At 40.8% G+C, this 26297-nt stretch overlaps 1 protein-coding gene across 3 annotated transcripts in view; it reads right to left on the minus strand.

The window, feature by feature from the left end:
• NALCN (sodium leak channel, non-selective) overlaps positions 1 to 26297 on the minus strand; it is a 278126-nt gene that overhangs the window by 11957 nt on the left and 239872 nt on the right. For all 3 annotated transcript variants that reach the window (XM_054720257.1, XM_054720255.1, XM_028148874.2), the window contains 12 exons: positions 20408 to 20528; positions 20218 to 20316; positions 13437 to 13530; positions 12822 to 12928; positions 12529 to 12603; positions 11656 to 11775; positions 7877 to 7945; positions 6520 to 6668; positions 5581 to 5674; positions 3854 to 3986; positions 3049 to 3164; positions 554 to 711 (listed from right to left, as the gene is read on the minus strand). In XM_054720257.1, the coding sequence (XP_054576232.1) occupies positions 554 to 711; positions 3049 to 3164; positions 3854 to 3986; positions 5581 to 5674; positions 6520 to 6668; positions 7877 to 7945; positions 11656 to 11775; positions 12529 to 12603; positions 12822 to 12928; positions 13437 to 13530; positions 20218 to 20316; positions 20408 to 20528 (1335 nt within the window). The remainder of the gene's footprint in view (positions 1 to 553; positions 712 to 3048; positions 3165 to 3853; positions 3987 to 5580; positions 5675 to 6519; positions 6669 to 7876; positions 7946 to 11655; positions 11776 to 12528; positions 12604 to 12821; positions 12929 to 13436; positions 13531 to 20217; positions 20317 to 20407; positions 20529 to 26297) is intronic.

The raw sequence follows: 26297 nt of genomic DNA on the forward strand, positions 1-26297 counted from the left end.
AGAAGCCTCTCTGGCCACACTGTGCCCTTGTCCTGTCTGGGTCCTCACCACACCACACGTCTGGAAAACGTGGTCTGTCAACCTGCCTGGGGCACCCATGGCGGAGAAGCTCAGGCGAGTTCCTGCCCGACCCACAAGTGGGAAGATCTGCATGTTAGCTCCAGCTTGGCCTCAGGGGCTGAGTAACTGTCAGCAAGTCACTCATCTCTTCTGGGCCAGTTCCTTCCGTGAAATAGGAAGCTGGGCCCGAGCTCCTGAGGTCCTTCTCTGTCCCCCCTTCAGGAGCTCCCATTCTGGAAGGGGCACTTCTGGGCCCTCAGGCCCTCCCCCCGCCCGCCAGGCGCTCACCTGAACACGACCAGTAATGTTCAGCGAGAAAGACCACATGGAGTCTTCTAATCACAGCAGATGTGGCATTTTAGGTTCAGAACGTACTTGTCAATTGCATCTCACGAGGCCTTTCATGGTCACAGCTTCAGTCTCGACTCTGTTCAGCTCTGGGGCACACAGCTGCGACCCCTCTCACAGCCCCCTCCCCTCCCCAACCCCGCACCTTAGGACATCGTGGAAGGTGACGTCGCCGCCGTTGTGCAGCCTCTCCATCTCGTAGCACATGTGCTTAAACAGAAGCTTGTCCTTGTCCAGGTCCACCTCCAGCCGCCCCCGCAGCAGCCGCAGCAGGAACTTCACGCGGAAGGTCGGGATCACCCCCTGGCGGCAGAGCACAGCAACTCGTAGGTGACTCATCGTCAGGCCACAGGGATTCTCTGGGGTTCTGTTTTCACACCAAAACACCTGGAGCCATTTCTCAAAAGATGGCAAACTAAGCACCGGTGGCAAGGAAGCTGTTCATTTCCCCGAGGCTGGCTGGGAGATAAAAGCTGAGCACTTCCTAAGGTGTATGTGTTTAATCACTATGTTGGACACCTGAAACTAATGTAATATTCTATGTCCACTGTAATTACAAAATAAACTTAGCCCTGGCCGGTGTGGCTCAGTTGGCTGGGTATCCTCCTGGGCATCAAAAAGTTGCCAGTTCCATTCCCCGTCAGGGCACATGTCCGGGTGGTGGGCTTGATCCCGGGTAGGGGGCATACAGGAGGCAGCTGATCCATGTTTCCCTCTCACATTGATGTTTTCCTCTCTCCCTCTCTCTTCCTCTCTCTCTAAAAAGCAATAAAAATGTTTGAAAAATATTTAAAAATGACCAGAAAATAAAGAAAGACCTGAGCACATAGAGTTTCTGCAGGTGCGCCTCTAGTTCTGTGGGGTTTCACAACCAATTCAGCGTTTGCAGCCAAGGAGGAAGGACAGCTCTCCCTCTGCCTGTCCTGGACGGACACTAGCTGGACTAGGTTTTCCTTTCTTTCTTTCTTTCTTTCGTTTTTAAAAATATATACATTTTTATTGAATTCAGAGAGGAAGGGAGAGGGAGAGAGATAGAAACATCAATGATGAGAATCATTGACTGGCTGCCTCTTGCACGCCCCCTACTGGGGATCGAGCCCATAGACTTTTCTTTCCGTACCTGTGCCACTGACTCAGCCTCTGCCCCAGCGCTCCTCGAAGTGCTGAGTGGCTCAGTAATGCTTTAGCACAAGAAATGAAACATACACATGTACGTGATCCTCTCCTCACCGAGTTCAGATACTAGGAACTTGTAAACGTTTATTATAAGCTGTTCTTCTATGGAATGATCACTCCTTGTCAGTTCTCCTCCATTATCAGAACAATTACATACAAGAGAACTGGGTTCCCAGCTCTGCCCTCTTCCTGCTCAGAGCGGCTCCAGATTCTGAAAATCTTCCATGTGTCACTCTCTTGCAGGCAACAGAACCTACCGTGCCAGCCTGGCTGTGTCTTTAAATCAGGTATTGGGTGAGAGGCAGGGACATGGATGGGCCATGAGTTCCTGTCAGTTACTAACATCTTAACATGTGAGTGGTGGTGCCATCTTCCATGTGTATGTCAGAGGAAGGCATGTTCCCGTGGGCAGCAGTCACAGAGATCAATGGGCCCAGACACCTGTACATGCAGGTCACTGTCCTGGAAGAAAACCCCCAACACTGGTGCCTGGATGAAGTGGGGGACCAAGGGAAGAACAAGCAAAGGGGGTGGAGAAAGCCATGCCTGGTTGTGCGGGCCCCAGCTCTAGACCAGGATACCCCGTTTACTCAGCCTGTTCTGGCCCCTTAGTCTTCATGCCTTCAGTCAACTCTTCCTGAAACTATTTTCAGATCATCCCCAAGATCTTCCCATGGCTGATCTCTCCTCCTTTTTCAGATACTGGATCAAATAGACAGGCCTTCATGACCATTCCTGCTAAAGTTGTCTGCTCCTGACTCCAACCCTCTCTACTTTATTACCTTCTTCAAAGTGTTTGTAGCTTTTTGAAATTATAATGATTATTATTTCACTTTAATTTTGTCTCCTGTATTAGTAGGAGACCTGTCCATCTTGCTCATTGGTATATCTCCAGTGCCTAGAACAATGCCTGAGTGTTTGCTGGATGAAGAATGGGAAGGAGGAGGAGGAGCAGGAAGCTGCTGCTGCTGCTTTGGCTAATTCTAGTAACTCTTGGGTAAGCTTCATTATTAAAACCGACTACTACTAAGTCCAAAATAATTAAAATTAGTAACTTTAATAAATCACTTAAAAAACTCGTTTGCACTTGTAATCAGGATTGCTCTTTTAGGTTGAGGTGATCATGAATCTGTACTCTATTGTTACTTTGATCATTTGAACTACATCCCTTCTCTTGCCTCGAGCCCAGGGCTGTTTTCTTCAGAGCTCCCATGGTTTCCTTTCTTGCCAATATCTGTATGCCAGAAGAAGGGGACATTCTTAGTTGGAAAGGACACGAGAGGGATCTATTCTGTCCCTCTCCCCTCCTGGCATATTCTGCTGGATTGTCAATGACAGCCTTCTGCAATTCACCAATGGCCCTTCAAAATTCAATATATGCCCATGCCAACAACAAAACCATGTCTGAGGCAGGGTAGTAAGTCTCTTTTGAGTGGGGCGTGAAATGGCAATCCACTCGCCTACCTCTCGTTTATCATCCACCATATTCCATATGATCTGAAAGTGGCGAAGATCATTGTAACTTAAAAGCTGGTCCTCCTCAGTGGAATAAAACAAGGAGAAATTCTCCACAATTATGGCTAAAAGAAAAAGAAAAGCAAAAAAAAATGGCGAATTTAGACAATTACGCTTATCTGTCATTTTTTTTTTTTTTTTAGAAAATGTAAAACATCTATTATAAATAATGAATTGTATCAGCTACATGATAAGCCAAATTTTTAAAGTGCTTTCAGTATGGCTTCCAAGTTGGCATGTTTTACACTTGGACTAAGCTATTTCTCTAGCTCCTGGCTTTCCAAAACATGAGGGTCATGAGCATCAACACACATTCTGTGGATATAGACAGTCATGCCAGCTGGCTTTCTCTGGTAGTTGAGAGTTCCAGGGCAGTTTTTAAAGGTCAAATTGAGTCCTGGGTGGCCTCACAGCTGGGTGAACAGCATGTATCTTTCAAAAACATAAATGTGACATTTCGAGGCTATAGAGGTAACCCCCCAACCCTCGATATTTGTTCACCTCAATCCATGAGAGCTCTTTTGAGATTAATAATCATAATAAATAGGACAACTCTTGAAATTGCAATCAACTGTCATTTACATGCCTTTCAAAAGTCTTTTCAGCTTCTGAATGGAGAGGCAACAATTTATAATTAATGCCATGAAACACCCACCCCAAGCAATCCAGGATAATGACTTGAAAATTATACCTAATTATCTAAGTACCTGAGTTTAAAGAGGTTTAAAAAAAATATGCAGCGAACATCCCTTACCTACAAGTAAATTCAGCATGATGTAGGCAATGATGACATAAAATGAACAGAAATACATAAGTGCCCCAGCATAATTCCCACAGTCTGTTGCCCAGTATGTAAATTCATCTGGAGTACAAAAGGGTGGCTGGACCTGCGGGGCAGTGGGAGGGAGAGAGAGGAAAGGATGACAGCAGAGAATACAAATTTTTGTTAACTGACTGTAGTTAATGAAATAGTCCTGACCCATGTAAAATATAATCATTAACTTCAAAGTAATCTCTGAAGCTGCATATGTTAGATACATCATCGGTGGCAAAAGTAAAAAAATACATTTCACTTATGCTATGCTTTTTGTTTTGTAGAATCCCGAGTTCAGTGACATTTTAGAAGCCTAATGAAAATGAACTGGTTTGCTCTAAGAGATGCTCGGTCTGCCTCCTGCACTAGCCCCAAATGATAATTGGTCATTGTGATCAAACTTCAGAATGTCAAACAAAAGGGCATTTATTTTTTTTTTTTAATCTGATTTAAGTGTTGGGGTAAGATTTTAGGAGGACTTGTTATACACAACAATTTCACATTCAAATTGTGTAAGGAGGAGCCAGTGATCCTTATTCCAGCACCATTAGGGGATGTTGGGACATTCCTGGCTCAATAAAATGCCAACACCTCTGAGAAACCTCCTGATGTCTTTCAGCCAGAGACTAGCTCTCTCTTCCACATTTCCATGGCATTCTGCTTCCTCTTTATTTTGAGTTTATTTAATTCTGCCTAGTATCATATTTGATCTGTCCCCATTAATTCGTGCATAAAGTTCTTGAGTTCCTACTATGTGCTTGGTTTCTGCCCAGTGTTAGGGACAGACTGGTAAGCAAGACAAAGACCCTGACCCTTCTTCATGTTGCTGACAGTCTAGAGCTGTGCAGTCCAACACGGTAACCACTAACTACTTGAGGCTATTTAAATTTACGTTCATTAACATTAAATACAATGAAATACGATTTAAAATTCTATCCCTTATTTTAACTGGTCACATTTCAAATGCTCAATAACCACATGTGGGTAGTGGCTACTGAATTGGACAGTGCAGATGGCCATCATTGCAGAATTTTTTTTGGATAACATTGATCTGAAGGATGAGAAAGAGGTGAATAAGCCAATAACTCACTATAGTTGTGAAACACGCGAAAAAGAGAAATATAGAGTGCTGTAAAAACATATAACTTGCAGTCTTAACATAAGGCAGGATTCCTGAAGGAACTGATGCTTAAAGTGGTACCTGAAGGATGATGAGAATTAGCCTAGAGAAGAGAGAGTATAGGTCAGAGCCCCAAGCTCCTTGAGGGTGCCTTGGAATCACAAAAGACCTGGCACCCAGTGTGTGGCTCAGTTTAAACCAGGGGACTGGTGAATATCTGTTGAATAAATTGAACTAAAGAAGCAGAATTCCCCTGTTTGTACTTGACTGCCAAAATGTTAAAAGTGGGAGGAAAAGAACAATGCCTACATCATGCATATTTATTGAATGGAACTGTGATAGTTCACGTTGAGTTCACTGGATACTCTTCCTGTATGTCCACACACTGTAACATAAAAGACAGCAATTTTATGGACTAAAAGGCCAGGATATGTGTTTTGTACACAAAGCCTTGATGCTAACAAGGAGGCTACCGCCAATGTTGCATAGCCAAAGAGCTTCAAATGATTCTAAGCTAAGGCATTGTTAGTGACAAAGAGATATTTACCATACAGTCATGCATAATCTTGTTCCAGTCTTCTCCTGTGACAATTCGGAACAGTACGGTAATAGCTTTGCCAGCCGAAGAGAAGTTTGCATGCCTAAATTAAGGAAAAAGAAAACAGAAGGTGAGTAACATAGTTGTCATGAAGTAGTAAGGTCTGCCACTACCAAAGCAGGGAGACTTTGGAGCAAATTTGATTGCCAAGTAATCATTTCCAAAGGTTATACTCTCTTATTTGTTTGTTATATATACTTGTCTCAAGTATAGCTGTCTTAATAACCCACCCCTTGCATGGTGCCACCAATTTCTTGCCATTCATCTTGAATGACTGAGGGAGCAAGCTTTGACAATATAAAGTGATTGTTTCTTCCATGTGGATTATGCTATAGAAGGTGGAGCTGCCATGTGCCATTTCTGCAACAAGACACATCTGTATATAATTGGTTGTGTGAGGACTTTTCTATGTAAAATTATAAGATGCTTCCACAAAATTTAAGGCTATCTTTGAAAAATGCTTTTCATACATAATAACATTTGGGGGGGGGGTTCCCTAACTTTCCATGTTTTGCTAAAAAAGGAAGAAACCCAATATCATCTCAAAATTATTTACTTAAAAATAATATATCATTTTTGGCAGCGTGTGGATAGAAAAAGTGCTGGAATTCACCAGGTTATCAGCAGCGGTTATTCCTGCATGGTAGGGAGTTATGGATTCTTTTATTCCTGAGTTTCCTAAGGTCTCTATAGTAAACATGTATACTGCCTTCAGTTAGAAAAATGTCATTTAAAATTTGGACTTTTTATTTTGTTTTAATTTCCAATGGATTGCTTTTTCCTTCCCCTCCATCTTTAAGAGACAAAAATCACTTAGGTGTTTATTCATGATTTTATTACTAAAAAAGCTTGCTTGATAAATGAATAGAAAGATAAACACACACCGACCTGTTAATGTTCTCTCCATATTTCACAGTACCAAATAAAACAACACCAGCGAAAGCATAACACAGCAGCAATAGGAACATTCCTACGATGATAAAGAAGCTTTTATACATGCTGACGACCACCGTCAGGAGGAGCATCTTCAGTGTTACCTGGATGGAGATGGAGATGGAGATGGAGATGGAGATGGAGATGGAGATGGAGATGGAGATGGAGATGGAGATGGAGATGGAGAGAGATGGACACAGAGAGAATATGAATATTCAATTCATTAAGCTGTGGAGAACATGGGGAGCAAATAACATTTAAGCATGTTGGCAAAAGAATGACCCTCAGGGTATCATTTGAAAATTGTTTCCTATTAGCTATTAAATCTGAATATTGTTCAGAAACTCTTAGACAGAGAGAAATCCTACTTGTATGTCAAACTGTTCAGCCTTTTCAGCCAAATTAATAAAAGTTCAACTCAAACGTTTTTAGCCTTCCATTTTCTCTTCTCTTGCTCTCTAATTCACTATGGCAGTGGTCGACAAACTCATTAGTCAACAGAGCCAAATATCAACAGTTACAACGATTGAAATTTCTTTTGAGAGCCAAATTTTTTAAACTTAAACTTCTTCTAATGCCACTTCTTCAAAACAGACTCGCCCAGGCCGTGGTATTTTGTGGAAGAGCCACACTCAAGGGGCCAAAGAGCCGCGTGTGGCTCGCGAGCCGCGGTTTGCCGACCACTGCACTATGGTAAGGGCTATACACTTTTTGGGCTGTAACAAGTAGACTCAGTATTCTTCTACCAATAAATTCTCATAAAAACAAACCTAAACAATGTAAAATATTAAATACCATCAAGTATTAAGTGTGTTCATTATGTGCATTCCATATGATGTAATGTCAGAATCAAAAAAGGAAAAAGTACTTTAAAAATGAAAATATATGTGGAATGTATATATGAACATTAATAAAGAAGATAAAGAAATATGGAATCATAGAATTATGAATGTTCATTAAGGATTATTTTTCTTTGAAGTAAAATAACTTTATTAAAACTAAAACTAAAAATAAAGACGTATTAAGAAAGACCACTGGTTTTTGCTTTCATGCCTGATATGTTATCTTTAGTTGATAAATGAATTTACTTAGAAAATATGAAGAATAAATAAAACATCATAAATGTCAGGAAACATTTCAAGATAACTAAGATACTGATTCATTTTAATATTTAAAGTTTACTCATTTGGATTTTAATGTCTAGCAATTTGTTAACTACAGCATAGTGACCAGAAGGACAGCTGAAGTTAGTCAATGCTTTTTTCTTTATTGCATATGCAACCTTTGATGCTGTTCTTTACGGCATACTTACATGCTTTCCACAGATCGAGAAAAACCTAAAGACAATCACGCATGCGCCCATCATGTAGGTATATGCATTCTGAAATTTAAACAGAAGAGAGCCTGTCATAATTTGCACAAAAGATCTTGTTACAATTCCCTTTTTTCATTTTGGGTCTTCTGTGAAGTCTACTGAATAATTAGTTTAATAAAATGTAAAAAATATCATAAGAAATTTATCTTAAAAATGTGCTGAAAAGGTCACTGCCAAAACTCATGAATAAATATTAACTATAAAATTAAATCTTAAATTAAATTTTGGTCTCTGTTTTGCTCAGCTGAATTCTGTATTTTAAAACTTATTTTTACATAAAATAATGGCCAGTTTCTTTGAGGAGCAAGAACAACCGAGGATAACAATGCAACACAAGGAAGTCAAGTGAGACAGGAGATAAAGGAATCCTGGCAGAGGGAGCTCGGGTGTTGGAAAAGATTGCTGGAGGTCAGATTCCTTCTCTCTGAAGGCTTCTGGAGACCAGCCGGCCACGGCCACATGTCAATTAGCCTAAGATGATTTCAGAGATGTCCTCCTTGCTCAAAAATACATTCAGTATGTGATCAAGAGATGACTTGGTGTGCTTTATGACTAAGAAAGCTTAATCTGAGAAACAACGATCCCACTGACTATAACTGCAATAATAACTGTGGCATTAAGCTGATGCCAAAACGTGATTTTTCTTGAGGTTCCTTGCCTAGGCTAATGACAAGTCACAGATGGGCACCTGGGAAGGGGGTCCAGTGAGATATTTGGTGTGGTGTAAGGAAATGAATGTGTCTGCACAGAATCATCTTTGGATGGGAACAAGGACTGCGTCTTCCTTCACAACAGTCCATTGCACAATAGAGTGGAGGATTGTTGCAGAAGACCGAAGTAGAACCAAGCAATGCTTAGAGAAATGGAGTCACTCTTTATTATTATAACATGCGGGCCCAGAGAAAAATGCCTTTCAAATTCTGGGTGAAGACACACAGGAAGTTTCCTGTATTTATACCTTTTGAGCTTCTTTGTCTCCCAAATAAGGGTTTTTCCGGTCCTCTTTGCAAGTTCTTAAAGAGCCCTATATGCTGGGGCTCTGAGACCTCAACCAAAGACTTGGCCTGGTGCCAGCACTGATAACTTCGTCCAGGGAAGGTTTATGGCCTCTCTGGATTGGGAGTAGTCTTATTTTCCTTATTATTTAAGCAAGCAAACATTTACAGAAGCCAAAATAGCAGGGTTAAAATTTCAAACAGCAGTTTTTATGTAAGATGGATGCTTCGGGATGAGCATGCTTCCAGAACCAGAGGCTTTTGGAGAAGAACAAAAGCAGTGGGGGAGAATAGGCAAGTTTATCTTTTGGTGTGAGAGCTCCTCTCTGGGGACATCTAAAATTAGGAAGCTTACTCTATTCTTTTGCTTGGACTGAGTAGCTTTTAATTGAAATTTGGAGATATATAAAAACCTGGGCCTTGTTACCCCTTTTCTCCATGTGAGCACCAAACCTACTGTAGATACCTACTTGCTTTACATTCTGGAAGTGATAACACTCAGCAGCTTCTAGGATGATGACCCAAAACTTTCACCTGGACTATAAGATCCTGAGAGGTCTGACACCTTCTTACCCACCCAGATCTTGTACCTTGTTCCCTTTGCTCCTACTCCAGTAGTGCTGTCTATTCCACTGCACAATTCCACTCTAGAACATCCTGAAATATTCTCTCCTCCTCCTCCAGACTGATCCCAATTATCACTCCCTCAGGATGCCTTCCAGACCTCCCTGAAAAAAGCCATCTACTATTATGTGTTGTCACAGCAACTTTGTCTCGCCTCCATCTCCTTTTCATAGCTGTAATCCTCATAGACTTGGGAGCATTCAATGGATGCCTACCTAACTTTCCAGGCTGTGTGGCAAATGAAAGCAATCACTATCTTTGTTTTACTCATTACATTCTTCTCAATTCCTAGCACTGTGACTTGCACACCTGTGGTACTCAAACCCATTTATTGTTTGAGGAAATGAATCAGGGTGACTGAGAGACCACCTGGGCTTGGCACAGCCCCTGACTCTGAAGTTAATAACTGTCTTAAAAAGGACAGTCAATATCTTCCTGAGCACAGCAATTACATACTAAAACTAGGCCTTTGTGCTGTGTAAATGGGCTCTGTGTGCTATGGATCTTTTCCAGAGGATGAGAGAATGAATAGAAGAGAGCAGGGGGAAATGGATAATAGTATTTTTGGGTGGGATCAAGGAAGACTAAAAAAAAGAAGGTATCTATATATATAAAAAGCCAGCGACCAGAACACCGGAACGACCAGTTGCTATGACACCCACTGTGACCAGCAAACTGGCCAACCTCCTGTGGCACCTCCCCCTGGCCGATCCCGCCCCTGATCACCCCCTCACCCCAATAGAGGGTGGGGCTGGCCCACTGCCCACAGCCTATCCCTATGGCCAGCCCCACCCCCAATCAGCCCCCACCACCCCAATTGGCCTGTGGTCCCTTTCCCCAGCCAGCTCCGCCCCCAACCCCCCCCCCCAACACCAATCAGGGGTGGGGCTGGCCGGCCAACCTCCCATGGCTCCTCCCTCAGCTGCTGACCCCTGACCGCCCCCCCCCCATTCGGGGGTGGGGCTAGTCAGCCCACTGCCCACAGCCCCTTCCCATGGCCAGCCCTGACCCCAATAGGCTCCCCCACCCCAATCGGGGGTGGGGCCCGCTGGCCAATCACCTGTGGCCCCTTCCCCTAGCTGGCTCAGCCCAGATCAGGCGGCCAACCTCCCACCATTTCCTCCCAATAGGCCTGGCCCCGATCCACCCTGATTGGGATCGGGCTGGCCGGACCCCACCTTGCACAAATTCGTGCACTGGGCATCTAGTTTATAATAATGTGTTATGGTTTGTTTAATCTTAACAATTTGAAAAAGTTCACATTCTTCGATCTTCATAATGCTCATATAAAACATGTAGATTATAAAATTATATTCCTAGTTCAGAGCAGGAAACAAAAGACCACTGAAGACAAATAACTTGATCAAGGCTGAAAAATGGTGGACCCTAGACTAGAACCTCGGGGTATCCAACATGGTAACCATTACCACATGCTCTTATTGAGCACCTGAAATGTAGTGAATATAAATTAAGACATGCTGTAAATGTAAAATACACATTCAATCCAAGATTTAGTACAAAAGAGAGCATGTAACATCTCTCCTTCATAATTTTTTAACTTCTAAAAATATGACTTTATTGATTTTAGAGAGAGGAAGGGAGAGGGGCAGAGAGATAGAAACATCAATCGCTGCCTTCTGCACACTCCCTACCAGGGATTGAACCTGTAACCTGGACATGTACCCTAACTGAGAATCGAACTGGTGACCTCTTGGTTCATGGGTCAATGCTCAACCACTGACCCGCACCAGCCAGGCCATAATTTTTTTTTATATTGCTGAAATGTTGAAATGATAACACAGGGTGGGACAAAAGTAGGTTTACAGTTGTGAGTATGCAAAACACATAATTTATTCTTATACTATTACTTATTAATTATTGTATTATTTTTCATATGAACAACTATAAACCTACTTTTGCTCCACCCTGTATTTTGGATATGGTAGGTTTAAAATACATTATTAAATTAATGTTACTTGTTTCTTTTCCATATTTTAAATGTGGCTCCTAGAAAATCTAAAATTATACTCATGGCCACATTTTACTTCTATTGGACAACTATAAAATTTTCAACTGAAATAAACAATTTACACCTACCAGGAGGGCAAAGTGAAGTACCACCCAGACAATGCCGAGTGAGGTTACCAGCAGGTCATATCGATTTCTTCTGCTTTGCCAGAAGCCTGCAGGCGACATTGCTATGATCTTCATTGTAACCTGAGAAAAGAGAGTAAATCGAGACAGTTTAGTACATATTTAAATGTATTAACCTGAGACGCATTATTTTTTTTTTTTTAAAAAAGGTAACAACCAAAGAGACAAATTTATCACGTATATAAAAAAGCTGAGTAGGTAACACATATATATTCTCCACACTCTTTTCTTCTTGTTTTATGACTAGTTTGATAGCAGGACGTTTTTCTTCCCCAAGTAAAAGACCATAGATTTTGGGAAACATCAACCAGTTCAGGGTGAAATAAGAATCTGCTGGTATTTCAAAGAGATTGCTGGTAGAAGAATAATATTCCTGGAAAGTAATATGATATGGACCATATATTAAAATAATCTTGTCTGGGTCAACTCCCGTTACCACCACGTTGCAATTTGAGTCCCTGAATTACAGTGGTCTGTAGAGTTTGCCCTAAATATTTGAACTCAGATAACTAGACAGGCCATCATTCTGATACAGAAATTAACTGCAGTTTGCAACTCCTGTGGTTAGAAAATTCCAAAATATAAAGTGAAGTCTTTGTTCAAGTTAAACTGAACAGACTCAAAAGGAAATACCCTCAGAGCACACTATTCCCCTCAAAAAAAAAAAAAAAAAAAAGAAGAAAAAAAGAAAGACTTCAAAAGCAATGGGGCACAGAGTTGAAATAAAGGCCATCAAAGGAAGATACTATATCTTACTTTAAAATGTGCACTTCCCCCCCTTCCCCATCCCCCAAACCCACTGACTCATTACAGTACCTCAAGAACAAAGATGAAGGTGAAAACCACTGACATTGTTGCCAAAGGAACAGTCACTGGGTCCTCGACGTCCCACTGTATAGGAAACAGCACACACGTCTTTGCCTAAATCCATCGGGCATTGGGCACAAAAAACCCCTCTCCCCTCTTCCTCCCATTTGAACACAATTGTGAATTTTAAAAATTAAATACTAAAGAGCGCAGATCGTAGTAGATATGGCCATTTGTGATATTCTTGGATGCACCCATGAGTAAGAAATTCATTCCCAGAGTCTAAAGGTGAAACAAAGTACCTTGACAGAGAGCAGTACCGACTGGGCCAGGACAAGTAAAGCAATTGTCCTCTTAAAAAACGGGTGCTGGGTTATGTCATACATCTTGGCTCTAAAGCCATCATTATCTGGAAAAGAAAGGTTTAGGCAAGGGCATTTTAGACCTAAGTCACATTTACTTTCTTGTCTTTCGTTTTCTTTAATGCTCATCATAAAACCCATCACATTTCCCCACCCCCACGGCTCAATCTATTGTGTAGTGTTTTGCAGGAATGGCTGGCTCTGAATATTTAAAACCATGGTGCATGAAGCCATCCGTATCAGAAGGAGAACCGCATCATTCAATTTCTGTCAGTTTAATACATTTCCCTCATATGTTGAAAAGGCAAGCACAAATATTTTATTTAAAAATTCATTTTTTCATTAAGGCTTATCCTGAGAGCACTGAAGCACAGCCTTTGGGTGGTTGATTTTAATAGCCTTTGGAGAGATCTGTGGTTTGGAGCCTGTTTCTATATTAACTTATGCACAACCACCTAGTGGCCTCACGATTATTATTTTAATTGAAATCTTAGACTCCTGGGGAATCATGAACACTAGTGCCCAACATGAATAAAATCAGAGCATCTTTGATACCCGGGCGAGGTGGGAGATGAAGAGGCTGAGCTATCTTCAGTCGGCTCTTCAGATCTTCCCATCTTCTCTGATCTACAGTCAGCAGAGCCGTCCCCTTAATAAACAAAGGAAAGCAGAAAAAGGCCTTTTGTCATGTACTCCACGCCAAGGACATTGCACATGGGGTGGTGATACAAACAGGACTAATTTGGGGGTTTTAAATAAATATATTCTTCAAATCCTATGATGGTTTGATAAACAGGGTCAGAATTCTCGAACTTGGTCTGGAGAGGGATGGCCAAAAGGGATGGCCACAGGCTTCGAAGCAGACCTTCAATGGGTATCTTTGAACGTTTCCCGGGTTTGGGGAAATCTAAAGAAGGTTTTCTGCATGATTAAATTTTCAAAAAAGGGATGCTCACTCTAATAGAGATTAGTTTCCTTTCATTTCATAGCAGAAAATGCTGCAGCAAAATTATAGCTTGTCAATGCTACTGCTTCTGGATAAGTGTATTTTGCCTTAAACATGATTTTGAAAATCATTCTGATATGTGCAATTGCAAAATTATTTTTAAGTGGTATAAAGCCATAGAATTTGGATCTTTAAGAAATTACTATGAGAACTGGCTAAATGAGATTAGGTATGCATTTTTTTTATCATAGAGTACTTCATTAAAATGCACAAACATATGTTACATTTTATTACAATATAGTATTTGAAGTATAATTTAAAAAACCAGGGGGGAAAAAATACCCATTCTTCCTTTCTTTCTCTAGAGCTCAGGGACCATCCTTCAGAGATACCTCCTCAATAGGTCTGACTCAATACATAAAAATGTATTTGTCTTGAATTTTAAAAATTTATATAATTGGTATTTAATATGTGCTTATCTGTGCAATTTGTTTTTACCTTCATTGAACAATGCTTGTCATACGACTAGATACTAGATCTAATTGGTTTATTTTAACTGCTCATAGAGTATGCCATTGTACAAATATATCAGAAGTTACTCATTTTCGGTTTACAGACTATAAACAATGCTGCAATAGACACAAATGTTCTGTCTTATGATAAACACCTATGTGCCTTCCTCCATGGTAAATCTCTAGGAGAGGAATTGCTGGGGTCTAGAAATTTATACATCTTTACATTTACCAGATGTTGCCAAGTTCCTGTCCAAAGAGGAATAAGCATGAACATTTGAAACTAGCAATTATATTCTTGTTAATGCTTGACATTATCAGACATTTTAGTTTGGCCATTTGATGTGTGTGTGAATGTATCTAGTTTGAACATTAATGAGATGAAACATTTTTTATTTGTGTAAGTGGTGATTCCTGTTTCTTCCTTTGAAATCGCCTGTTCGTATTCTTTGCTCATCTTTATATATTTACTTTTTGATGTTTTGTAGACATTCTCAATATATTCTGGATACTAACTTTTAATAGTTATTTGAGTTGTAAGTATTTTCTTTTAGTCTTCGCTCCTTTTTTTTTTTTTTTTAAATCCTCACCTGAGGATATTTTTCTGTTGAATTTTAGAGAGAGGGAAATACAGAGAGAAATATCAATGTGAAAGAAACACATCAATTAGTTGCCTCCCCCACATGCCCCGACCAGGGCCCGGGCCAGGGAGAAGCCTGCAACCAAGGTACATGCCCTTGACTGGAATCAAACCTGGGACCTTTCAGTTCGCAGGCCGACAGACACTCTTTCTACTGAGCCAAACTGACTAGGGCTTAGCTCTTTTTTTTTTTAAGTCTTGTTTTTACCATTTAGACAAAATGTGCCATTTATCATTCAACAACTTTTCATTTTAATGTAATCTAAGTTATAATTTTTTTCTTTATGAATTCCACTTTGTGGTTAATGTCAAGAAATCCAGGTCAAAAACAAATTCTACATGGTTTAAAAATGGTTTATATTTTTGTTATTCATAATTAGGTCATTCATTCACCTGGAGTTCATTTTTGAGTAGGCTATGAGGTAGAGTTTATTTTCTTCATCTAGACAATTATTCTAGTTTCACTTATTGATGCTCTCATCTCCTCTGATTTGTTGTGCTAATTCTGTTTTATATATACACTAGAGGCCCGGTGCAGGAAATTTGGGGGAGGGGTGTGTGTCCCTCAGTCCAGCGGGATTGGGTCTAAACAGGCAGTGGGACATCCTTCTCACAATCCAGGACTGCTGGCTCCCAACCATTCACCTGCCTGCCAGCCTGATCACCCCCTAACCACTCCCTGCCAGCCTGATCGATGCCTAACTGCTATCTGCCAGCCCGATTGCCCCTAACTGCCCTCCCTTGCTGGCCTGGTCACCCCTAACTGTCTTCTCCTGCAGTCCTGGTCCCCCACAACTGCCCTCCTCTGCAGGCCTGGTCACCCCCAACTGTCCTCTCCTGCTGGCCTGGTCTCCCCCAATTGCCCTCCTCTGCTGGCCCAGTCACCCCTTACTGCCCTCTCCTGCTGGCCTGGTCACCCCTAACTGCCCTCCCCTGCTGGCCTGATCTCCCTAAGTGCCCTCCCCTGCAGGCCTGGCCCCTCCCAACTGCCCTCACCTGCAGGCCTGGTCTCCCCCTACTGCCCTCCTCTGCTGGCCTGGTCACCCCCAACTGCTCTCCTCTGCTGGCCTGATCGCCCACAACTGCCTTCCCCTGCAGTCCTGGTGCCCCCCCAACTGCCCTCCTCTGCCAGCCTGGTCACCCACAACTGCCCTCCCCTGCAGGCCATCTTATGGTGGCCATCTAGTGTCCACATGGGGGCAGCCATCTTTGACCACATGGGGGTGGCCATCTGTGTCTTAGAGTGATGGTCAAATTGCATATTACTCTTTTATTATATAGGGTTGTTAGATAGGATGGGTATCTCCTGGGCTTTCTGTTCTGTTCTGTAAGTCTAACTTTCTATCCCTGTAACAATACTGTCATAGCTTTACTAACTATAAGCTTGTTTACTTTCCTTTTCCACATTTTTGTTGTTGCTGAACCATGCAAAAGGTTTATCATTTACTTTTTTAAAAGAATCTGCTTTTATCATTCTTGAGCCTTTGTATAGTTGTTTATTATTCCCTTCCTCCTACATTCTTCAATTTTACTGTTATTTTTATTGTAACATTAATTTTAATATTTGACATATTACTAATTAATAAATTATTTAGAATGTTGTCTTAATACTTCCAAATTCTGAGGGATTTTTTTGCTATGTTTTTTTATTATGGTAGAGAACCTGTTCTATACATTATCAATTTTTTTCTACAATTATTATTTTATGGCTTTGTAGAGGATACATTTTGTACTTGAAAATTGTGGTGGTCAGGGTTCTTTATATGTCAGTAGATCACATGATTTTATTGTGTCAAATTTCATATAGTCTTTCTTTTTTTCTTGCTGATTTATGAAATCATTAGAAAAATATGTTAATATATTTAACCATAATTTTGGATTTTATAGCTTTTTAAAATAATTTGATTAATTTTATAAAATGTTTTCATTGATTTTAGAGAGAGAAGAAGAGAGAGAAAGAGAAAGAGGGAAACATCCATGTGGAAGAGAAACATCGATTGGCTGCCTCCTGCATGCCCACTACTGGGGATCATGCCTGCAACCCAGACATGCGCCTTGATTGAGAATTGAACCAGTGACCTTTGGTCCAGGGGATGATGCTCAACCAACTGAGCCACACCAGCCAAGGCTAATTAATTTTATTTTCATATATTTTAAGGAGTCCTTTATTTTTTCTGGGGATTTAATTTCTTTTGAAATTATTTAATTATACTGTTTATTTCTAATAATAACATTTGATTTAAATTAATTTTTTTCTGATATAAATATTGCTAAACCACTTTTCTCATTAACTGCAAATAAATACTTGTTTTGGGGATGCTATACACATTCATATTATTCCTTTATTATACAAAGCAAGATATTTTGGAAAGCTGAACTCTGAGATGATCCAAAAGAATAATGACATGGTGATATCATCTAATCATTAATGTAATAACCTCTAAAAGTGCATTGTTATTAAATTAAGTGTATTAATCAAACTTATTGTTTTATACTAGGGACATTTTAAAAATATATATGTTATTGTTACAGATTTTGAACTTTTTAAACAGGGTTCCATTTTCTAGGGAAGACATAATATTGCATGATTCTGAATTGTTAAAACTTTGCCCGCAAAGCTTACCTTATTTCCCATATCTTTTTTTTAAATCCTCACCTAAGGATATGTTTTTATTGATTTTAGAGAGAGAGGAAGGGAGATAGAGAGAGAGTATTGACTTGAGAGAGAAACATTGATTTGTTGCCTCCCTGACCCACAACCTAGGTACATACCCTGACTGGGAATCAAACCCACCACCTTTTGGAGTATGGACCATCACTTCTGGCCAGGGCTCCCATATCTTTAGTTCTCTCTGTTGCCTCTACATTTGGAAATCTATTTATATACTTTCAGGTATAACCATTAGAATGTGAGCTCCATGAGGGCAGAAATCTTTATGTGCTTAGTGTTTATGGGTTAGCGTCTTATGCTCTCAGGGTCAAAAGCAGATTGGGGGACCTAGTAAGTGCTCAAAGAAGTCTGTTGAATGATCTGTAATAATAAAAGCATAACATGCTAATTAGATCGGACAGCCAGACGACCTTCCCGATGAAGCCGGGGCTGCGAGGGCTGAGCCCCTTGCACAAATTTTGTGCATCAGGCCTCTAGTTGAATAACAAATGAATAAGTCCTGTTACATAGCAGCTGAACTGCTGCCATGGACAAAACTTGCAGAAAAAGATCTTTTCTAAAATGTTCACATAAATTAGAAATCTGTAATTGAGAAATTTGTAACTCCTATTAAAAGATGCGCTATTCAAGTTTGTAATGTCTGGTGATATGATTTCTTCTCCTTTGCCTCTTTCCCTAAGCACACATTTGAGCTTCCATGCTCCCCTGTCTCAGACAGAGACGTTCCTTTCCTCCTTCAGAATAGAGATACAACTGGTGTTGGAGGTAGGCCTGTAATTCTGCTTGCTTCACACATTCTCTGAGTCCAAGAACTACACTGTCTCCGGTTAATTCAAAATTTTATGTCATTTCATTTATGCTGCTGAATTGTGAGCTGCCATAGGACCTAATTCTTCGGAAATTAGGTGTCTGCTCAGAGGGCCCTGGATGGTGTTCTGAGCAAGCAGAGCTTAAACTGTCTTAATTGACTGATTAGCTTCTGCTCCTATTCCGGAATTCCCAGTGTCTGCTCCATCACATGCCTCAAAGGCATCTAAAAAGACCCATCTTCCTCTTTCTGCTTGGAATTAAACTGAACACACGGTAGGGCTGAAAGAAACTCATTTATGAATGTGTTAAATAGGGGGGCTGGGTGATATGCTCTCTATCCTTCTTTCTTACTCTAAAATTCCAGGTTTCCGTGGGGTAGTGTAGTGTTGGGACCCAAAGGGGGGATTTTTAAATTGCACTCTTTGAAAGTCTGAATAAAATGACATCGTCATTCGGCACACATCAAAGGCGCCAATAGGCTGACTAACTGGCATCTCACACGTGGAGCCTGGGTGTGAGTGATACGGTCCCAGGCATAGCTGCACAAACCAGAGCTCTGATGTGAGTGCGTTCGAGTCAGTCCTCGCTGTGAATGACATGGCGCAGCGCGGAGCTGTGCAGTGACATCTAGCTTTTCATTCAGTCGACATTTTCATGCACTTGAATTGGGAGAATCACAGACTCTTGCAGCAATAGGCACTACTCCTGAATTCTGGCCCCATTTTCTACTCCTTATTTTATGCTGTCTTCTCTTTAACTCCGCATTTCCGAGTTGGAGACTTGAGAATAGCATATCTAAACCTTAGTGAATAGGAAGTGCTTAGAAACTGTATGTGTCTCAATTATTATGGTATCAGAAGACTGACCTTGACACAACAGGGGACACGTCAACCATGTCCAGAAGAACAACATAAATGAGTCTCCTTAAACTCATGTGTTTTTGGCAGGAAACTCCACTTGCTCTTTTCCCATTTGTGAGCTCTTTATTGATCATTCGAGCTGTTACGAACTCAGCTTCCCAAGTTCATAAAGCATGCAAAGCTTTTATTTTATTTTAAATATATTTTTATTAATTCCAGAGAGGAAGGGAGAAGGGAGAGAGAGATAGAAACATCAATGATGAGAGAGAATCATTGATTGCTGCCTCCTGCACACCCCCTACTGGGATCAAGCCTGCAACCTGGGCATGTGCCTTTGATCGGAATCAAACTCAGGACCCTTCAGTCCTCAGGCCAATGCTCTATTCATTGAGCCAAACCAGCTAGGGCAGCATGCAAAGATTTTACATTAAGTTACAAATCTTCTTTTTATCCTATGAACTAAGATTTTAAAACTTGTTCCGTGCCCTCCATCCCATCCCATCATAATACAACTGTTGTTAGAAGTAACTCATCAACTGAGTTACTAAGAAGCATCTAATTTACATTAGTGAGAGCAGTATTACCCGAAATCCCTGCATCAGCTTCAGCTATTGTACTTTAATAACTTGTTGCACATACTTTTAATAGGAGATGCGCCTTTCAGTTGTCATGAATGAATGACACAGTCACCAAAAGAGGAAATTTAGCAAGAGAGTTGTGCTCTTAAATAACGTGCCTGAAAGGCAGCAATGAGGTTGCTTGTGAAATAATTACAAAGATTATTTACACCAGTTACATTACAGTTTAATGTGACATCATGCTGTGTATGCAAAAAAAAGAGAGCTTAAAATGAGTGGCTGGAAAAGAATAAACTCTGTCTTACACCAGAATTCTTACCTTGTTTTCATTGAAATTAGCAATAACTACTCCAACAAAAAGGGTCAGTCCAATCATGCAACCCAGGAATACAAAAACATGAATATAGATTCCATGCATCTGTATAAATGAAAAATATGGTTATTCATCAAAGCAAGTGAAAGCAGCTGTTGAAAGGCTTGTGTTCAAAGGATTCCATGGGCTTGCTTACCGGCCCCACACGATGAATAATAACATCCCTCACTTCCACCCAGCCTTTCAAGGAGAGAACTTCAAACAATGCCAGCATAGCATTTCCAACATTGTCAAAATTAAAGTTCCGAGGATTCGCCCTGAAAGTCAGAAAAAGGAATGTTCTGCGAAATTCCAATAAGAAACACCCTAAGGCAAATACTTGTAGTTCTTTCCAATCTTGGGTGCAGAGTGATGTTTAGCACTTGGAAGGTGAGCTATATAGGATTCTTTTGCTAAATCATAATGCTGTGTGTTGAAGATTATTAGTTGTGTAATTAATTATTAGGCAATGATGGGGTACTCTCAGTTGAAGACAACAAAATGCTACACAACTTTGAGTTCTAGCTCCAGAGGATCTGCAAACGTTTCCGGCTTGTCCTGATTATACTGAGGACTGGAATACACATTCCAGTTAGAAACTGCATAGGAGATTCTCAAAGGGGCATGGGAGTCTGGGTAGGAATTTTGAAATTGGTTTTTAACTGGAAATCTTTCTAACGGCATAAATTACAGTTCCCCGTGTTAGTACAGAAAATGTAAAAAGAGTGGAATCTGGCCACTTTATTTCATTCTGTGTCCTCATGTGAACATCATCACACTGTGAAGTGGTGAGAGATCATCAAGAAGACACGGTGTGTTTGCTCATAGCCGCTGTTTCCAGATCACTCTCTCCCACTTGGATTTTTCTCTCTCTCACAAACGCTGATGTTCTCAATGGATACTTCCTGTGTTCCCAGCGCACAGTATGCTACTACACCCACAGCACATTCCCGATTTCAAAACATTGTGGCCTCACTACATTTTTCAGGGGGAGAGGATGTCTTATTTCTTGTTTTTCTGACATGTTTTATACTTTTTTTTCTTCGCAGTTACAAAAGTGATCTTTTCTACTCTATTACATTTCCCTTAGTCATTACAGGTCTGAGCTACCATTTTTGTTGCTCATAGAAGATTGAAGAGTTTTTTCTATTTTCCCCTTACCAGAGGCTATTTTAAGTAGTTAAAAAAATATTTAGACAACCACAGACTGAAAAATCAGGACTATCACTACATTTCTTGAATTTGATGGATAATTGAGCTCAGGATTATTGAAGAGAGTAGGCCTACTGAAGCTTATCTAAATTATATTTTGATATTTTTTCCCCTGCTAGCTCATTTATTAAAATGTAACCTCACAAAAGGTAACTCACTTGGGAGCAATCTGGTTTAGTATTTTTGTACCACCATTTTTTTTTTAAAGCCACAGAACAATCATGGGATGTATCCTTATAAGTTCTTTTTTAAATACTAAATAGATGGGGATCTAATAAGAAAATATAAAACTGAAACTGACTTGCTCCTAAAGGTTTAAGGCTATTTGGTAGAAAATGTTTTCTACATAGTGCAAAAGCACTAATCACAAATTCATATTCTAGGATTCTGATTTATATATTTTAGTATGAAGTTAAAGCATATTCTCTTGGATTTTTCCAACAACTTTTCCTTTGGGCGTTTCAATTAAGTGTAATATATATTTTACAGAAGACAGAAACTATAAGGATTCTACAGGTGCCACCATTTTCTCAAATAAAGATATTTTTAAACCAACTGAGCCAGCTCTCAGATCTGATGTTAAACTTTCTTCCTCATCCATCCACCCGACACAGTGATATTTACTTACTTATTTGTTTGTTTATTTATTTATTAGTTGAATTTATTGGGCTGACATTGGTTAATGAAATTATATAGGTTTCAGGTACACAATTCTACAATCCATCATCTGTACACTGTATTGTGTGTTTATCCCCCAAGTCAAGTGTCCTCTACCACCATTTATCCCTCCTTTACCTTCTTCTACCTCCTCCAGCCCCTATCTTCTGTAAAGTGTTTATTTTTTTAGCTGAATTTGCAGCAATCAAAACTACTTTTAAAAGTAGAGTATGTTAAAAATACACTTTTAGGCTAAACCAAGAAAGAGAAAACAGAAGATCATAGACTTAAATAGTTGGAAGAATATATCACATTTAAAAGATAAGAAAAATAGGTATTTCTCAGCTTTAGTCATATGAGATATTTGTATATGCTTTGTTCACGTATTTAAAATTGGAAAGATTAAAACTTTACCTACAACCACAGAGGACTTCAATAAATCCCAGTCTTCATCCATTACTGTCATTTTACCTGTAGCTCTTCCTTGATTTGGAAGGCTGTTTAAATATCATCTTTTCTGGTTACCTTTTAAAGATTACAATCTTATTTATCTAATTCAGAAAAGTAAGACATTGGTTCTGACCTCACAATTTGGTCAGTCTTTTACCTTCCAATGAAAAGTGCACCAAGGTCCCCAAGATCATGATAAGGAGAGTTTCCCTTCTCTGGGAAGATGGGGCACCATGGAGGAAGAAACTTAGCCTCTACCCTTGGGTGTGAAAATATAGGGGATGACCTTATCCCAAATGGCCCCTTATGTCTTACAACTCTGCAATCTAGTCTAAAAAGTCAGAACCTTCTTGTACGTTCTGGAATACACTGATTTATTTATTTATTTATTTTGCCTGGCACTTTGGCAATAGCAATAGCAATTTGGGTTTCCTCCGCCGAGCCCCTCCCAATCACCTGCCCATGACTCTTCCTCTTTTCAGCAGCCTAATGCCTATTCGTCCTTCAAAAGTTAACTGAGTGTCTTCTCCTCTGGGTCCTTTGCCCTGGTCCGGTTATCGTTGGGTACGGTGCCTCTCCTGTGTGTGCCACTGCACCCTTTGCCTACTGTATCCTATCCTGGCCAATATACCAGGAAGCTACAGAAACTTACACCTCCGACCTTTCCCTGGACAGGTATCTTCCAATATTCTGGAAGGGGCCCCGCAGTGAGTTCACATGACCCCATGTTTTTATTTAATTTATAAGAATAAGGTAGTTTTATATTCTTTTTCTTAAAGAACATTCCCAAATTGTTTGTGCCATACGGGTTCTACAAAAATTTGATCTTCTGCCTAGACTGTATGACAGTGTAACTTAAAATTACCTAGAGGTAAGCTTTCAGGTGAGCTTTAAGTGAGCTTAGGGGCTTACTTGTGTAGCACCAAAGCCCTTAGCATATTATAGTAAATTACTTATAATTTCCTTTTCTGTTCTCCACTAGACTTCAAGCGCCTGGGGGTCAGGGGCCATAGCTTGTCCCCAGTGACAGCATAATACCTGGTGAATAGTAAGCACTCAATAAATGCACTTATTATGAAACTGAGTACTTGGTTGATTTTTCTCTCATAAATTACAGTTTGCTATATCAAAGACTTCTGATGAAAATAAAACACACAATATTTAAACATATGGTATGTTTAATCCTTTTTAGCAAGGTAATTTTTATCTCATCAAGTCTGAGTGGTTCCAAAGGAAATGAATGTATTCATCTGAAGAGAAAATACAGAAACCAGACCATCTCCTGAATTAGATAGTGCATATTGATGTCCTAATTATAATTATCAAAGTATTCCTCTAGGCCAATTCCCAGATAAAAGTTATTTTCTTAATCTTAAATTAGCCAATATAAAATTACAAAATTTTCAGCTGCTAATTCTTGGTGAGCTTATTAAAGAAGGAAAATGTAAAAATTAGCTGGTTACAGCTAACATTTATTTGATGGAAGATTTCCGTGTCCCTAAAATTAATTCAAGTCACAATTTTCTGAACAAATGGACAAAAGCTATTGTGATGATGTTCAAATGATACCTCTTTATCCATTTAAGCTTTTAAAGTGTCATTGAACTTGAAACCCCTAATAAGTTACATAAGACATTACATTTCAATTAACTCTGACTCTAAAAATCATAGGTAGATGATTTTATGAAACAAAGTTGAATAACATAGGGCACAACTGGAAAAAAAAACTTTACTTTTCTCCCAATACTGCTTTATAGTATGTCCTAGCTCCCTTCCTGACATCTTGGGGAGCTGTCAACGCTTTTTAGATCAGTCTCATCCTAAAAAGTCCACTCCGTTTTACATCCAACCTTGGCTGTCTTAACCTTGTGCAAGGATCCCAACCTCAGCAGCTCAGCCTGATCAGTGGTTTGAGGAGGGAAGAAGAGCGTTCACTCCTCCTCTTCAGGTTGCCATCTGGTTCTTGTAAGACTGGAGTTAGAGAAATGGAGGGAGAGGCTGTGTATTTTATGCTCCTGTACTCTGGTCACGGGTGCTCTTGTCACAGCAGCTGTTATTCTTTATGTTGTGCATTTGTGTGTTCCTCAGAAACTCTGTATATTAACCATATTTCTAGCTTCTGTCAACGTGACCCTTTACCATCTGCCCTATATACATATGCAGGACACACTTTGTTTCGGACAACCTGATAAAACATCCGAGTCATCCTGCCTCCGTCATCACCCTCTTCCCAACCTTGGGAGGAGTCCTTTCTAGGGTGTGCTTTTCAAATACAAACTAGTCAGCCAAGAGTCCATACCCACAACCTCCTCCATTATTAGGCTTTCACACTCCGGGCCACTATATACCTGCCCTAATCATGCCAGGGCCAGGTACCAGATCAAGAGGGCAGTCCCAATGCCCCAGAGCCCACTGAAATGATCAAACTAGCCAATCCTAAGCCTGACTTCCCTGCCTCACCTTCTTTCCCAGCGAAACCAGAAAAAAAGGCTCTTGCCCACAGCGTCTTTCCTTCTGCCTTGTGACCAACCCTAGTGCTTCCCTGTGTGGTTCTGTGGTATGGCTTGGCCTTTCCTCTTGGGAGCTATGAGCAACTAGCTATCCTTTCAATGGTAATTGATTGTCTCTTGATCCGTTGGCCTTACTATACCTCAAATTTTCTATTAGAACACTTTATACTTTAAAACACTCCCAATTGAGGATGCCCCATTGTGCCATTCCTGCTGTGAAGGCGGTCTGTAGGTGATTTTCAGCTCCCACTCCTGGAAACACATGAACAGCCTCTTCTAATAGGGGACCTGCTCCCCAGCACTTAGCCCTTTGCAGTAGGGATCCATCAGGACAGTTCAGATTAGGCAGCCGAAGAAGTGATGACTTGGACCTCTGGGAACATAAGATAACCCTGCCCTGCCAGATAGTGAAGAGCTGCTTGACCACAAAGCCTTGCCAATCTGTGATATCAACTAGCCCTCCTGGGTACTTGACTTGGCTGAGGTGGGAAGCTCCTTATCCTATCTAATAATAGAGTAACATGTAAATTACCATCACTCCGCTACGCCCATGATTGGGCGGCGGGAGGCTGGGGGGCGGGACTCGGGGTGGCCTATCCAGCCATTGAGAGGCACGAATCCGCTGCCACTGAGGGGACCTACCCTGCTGTTGAGAGGTGCAGGGGGCGGGATCTCTCAACGGCCAGATCCGCGGCTGCTGAGGGGGCCTGCCGCGGACACCCAGCTGCGCCTCTCAACAGCAGGGTAGCCAGGTGTCCGCTGCAGCCCCCTTCAGCAGCCTTTGAGAGGCACAGGGGGCGGGAGTCCCGCCCCCTGCGCCTCTCAACAGCAGGGTAGCCCCCCTCAGCGGCCACGGACCATCAAAAGTGGGGGAGCTGGGTGCCTGTCTGCTCCGGCACCAGGCCTTTCAGAAGCCTCTGCCGAGCCAGAGGCTTCTGAAAGGCCTGGTGCACCAGCGGACAGGCACCCAGCTTCACCGCGAAAAGCGAAAGCGTGTAAGGGACCCTACACGTGCATGATTCAATCATGCACTGGGCCTCTAGTTTCATAATAAAGGGAGGAGAGATGTCAAACACTCTACTGAGTTCATCCACTTCATGAGGTCATCTATGAGTGCAGTGTTTTGTTTTGCATGACCTGGGTAATGGAGGCAGATAAATTTTAGTAAGTTTTGCTGGGATTGCCTAATGGTGCTCTTTAGAATATAATAATTTATCT

This window comes from Eptesicus fuscus, chromosome 8, assembly GCF_027574615.1.
Source record: "Eptesicus fuscus isolate TK198812 chromosome 8, DD_ASM_mEF_20220401, whole genome shotgun sequence".
Taxonomy (NCBI): Eukaryota; Metazoa; Chordata; class Mammalia; order Chiroptera; family Vespertilionidae; genus Eptesicus; species Eptesicus fuscus.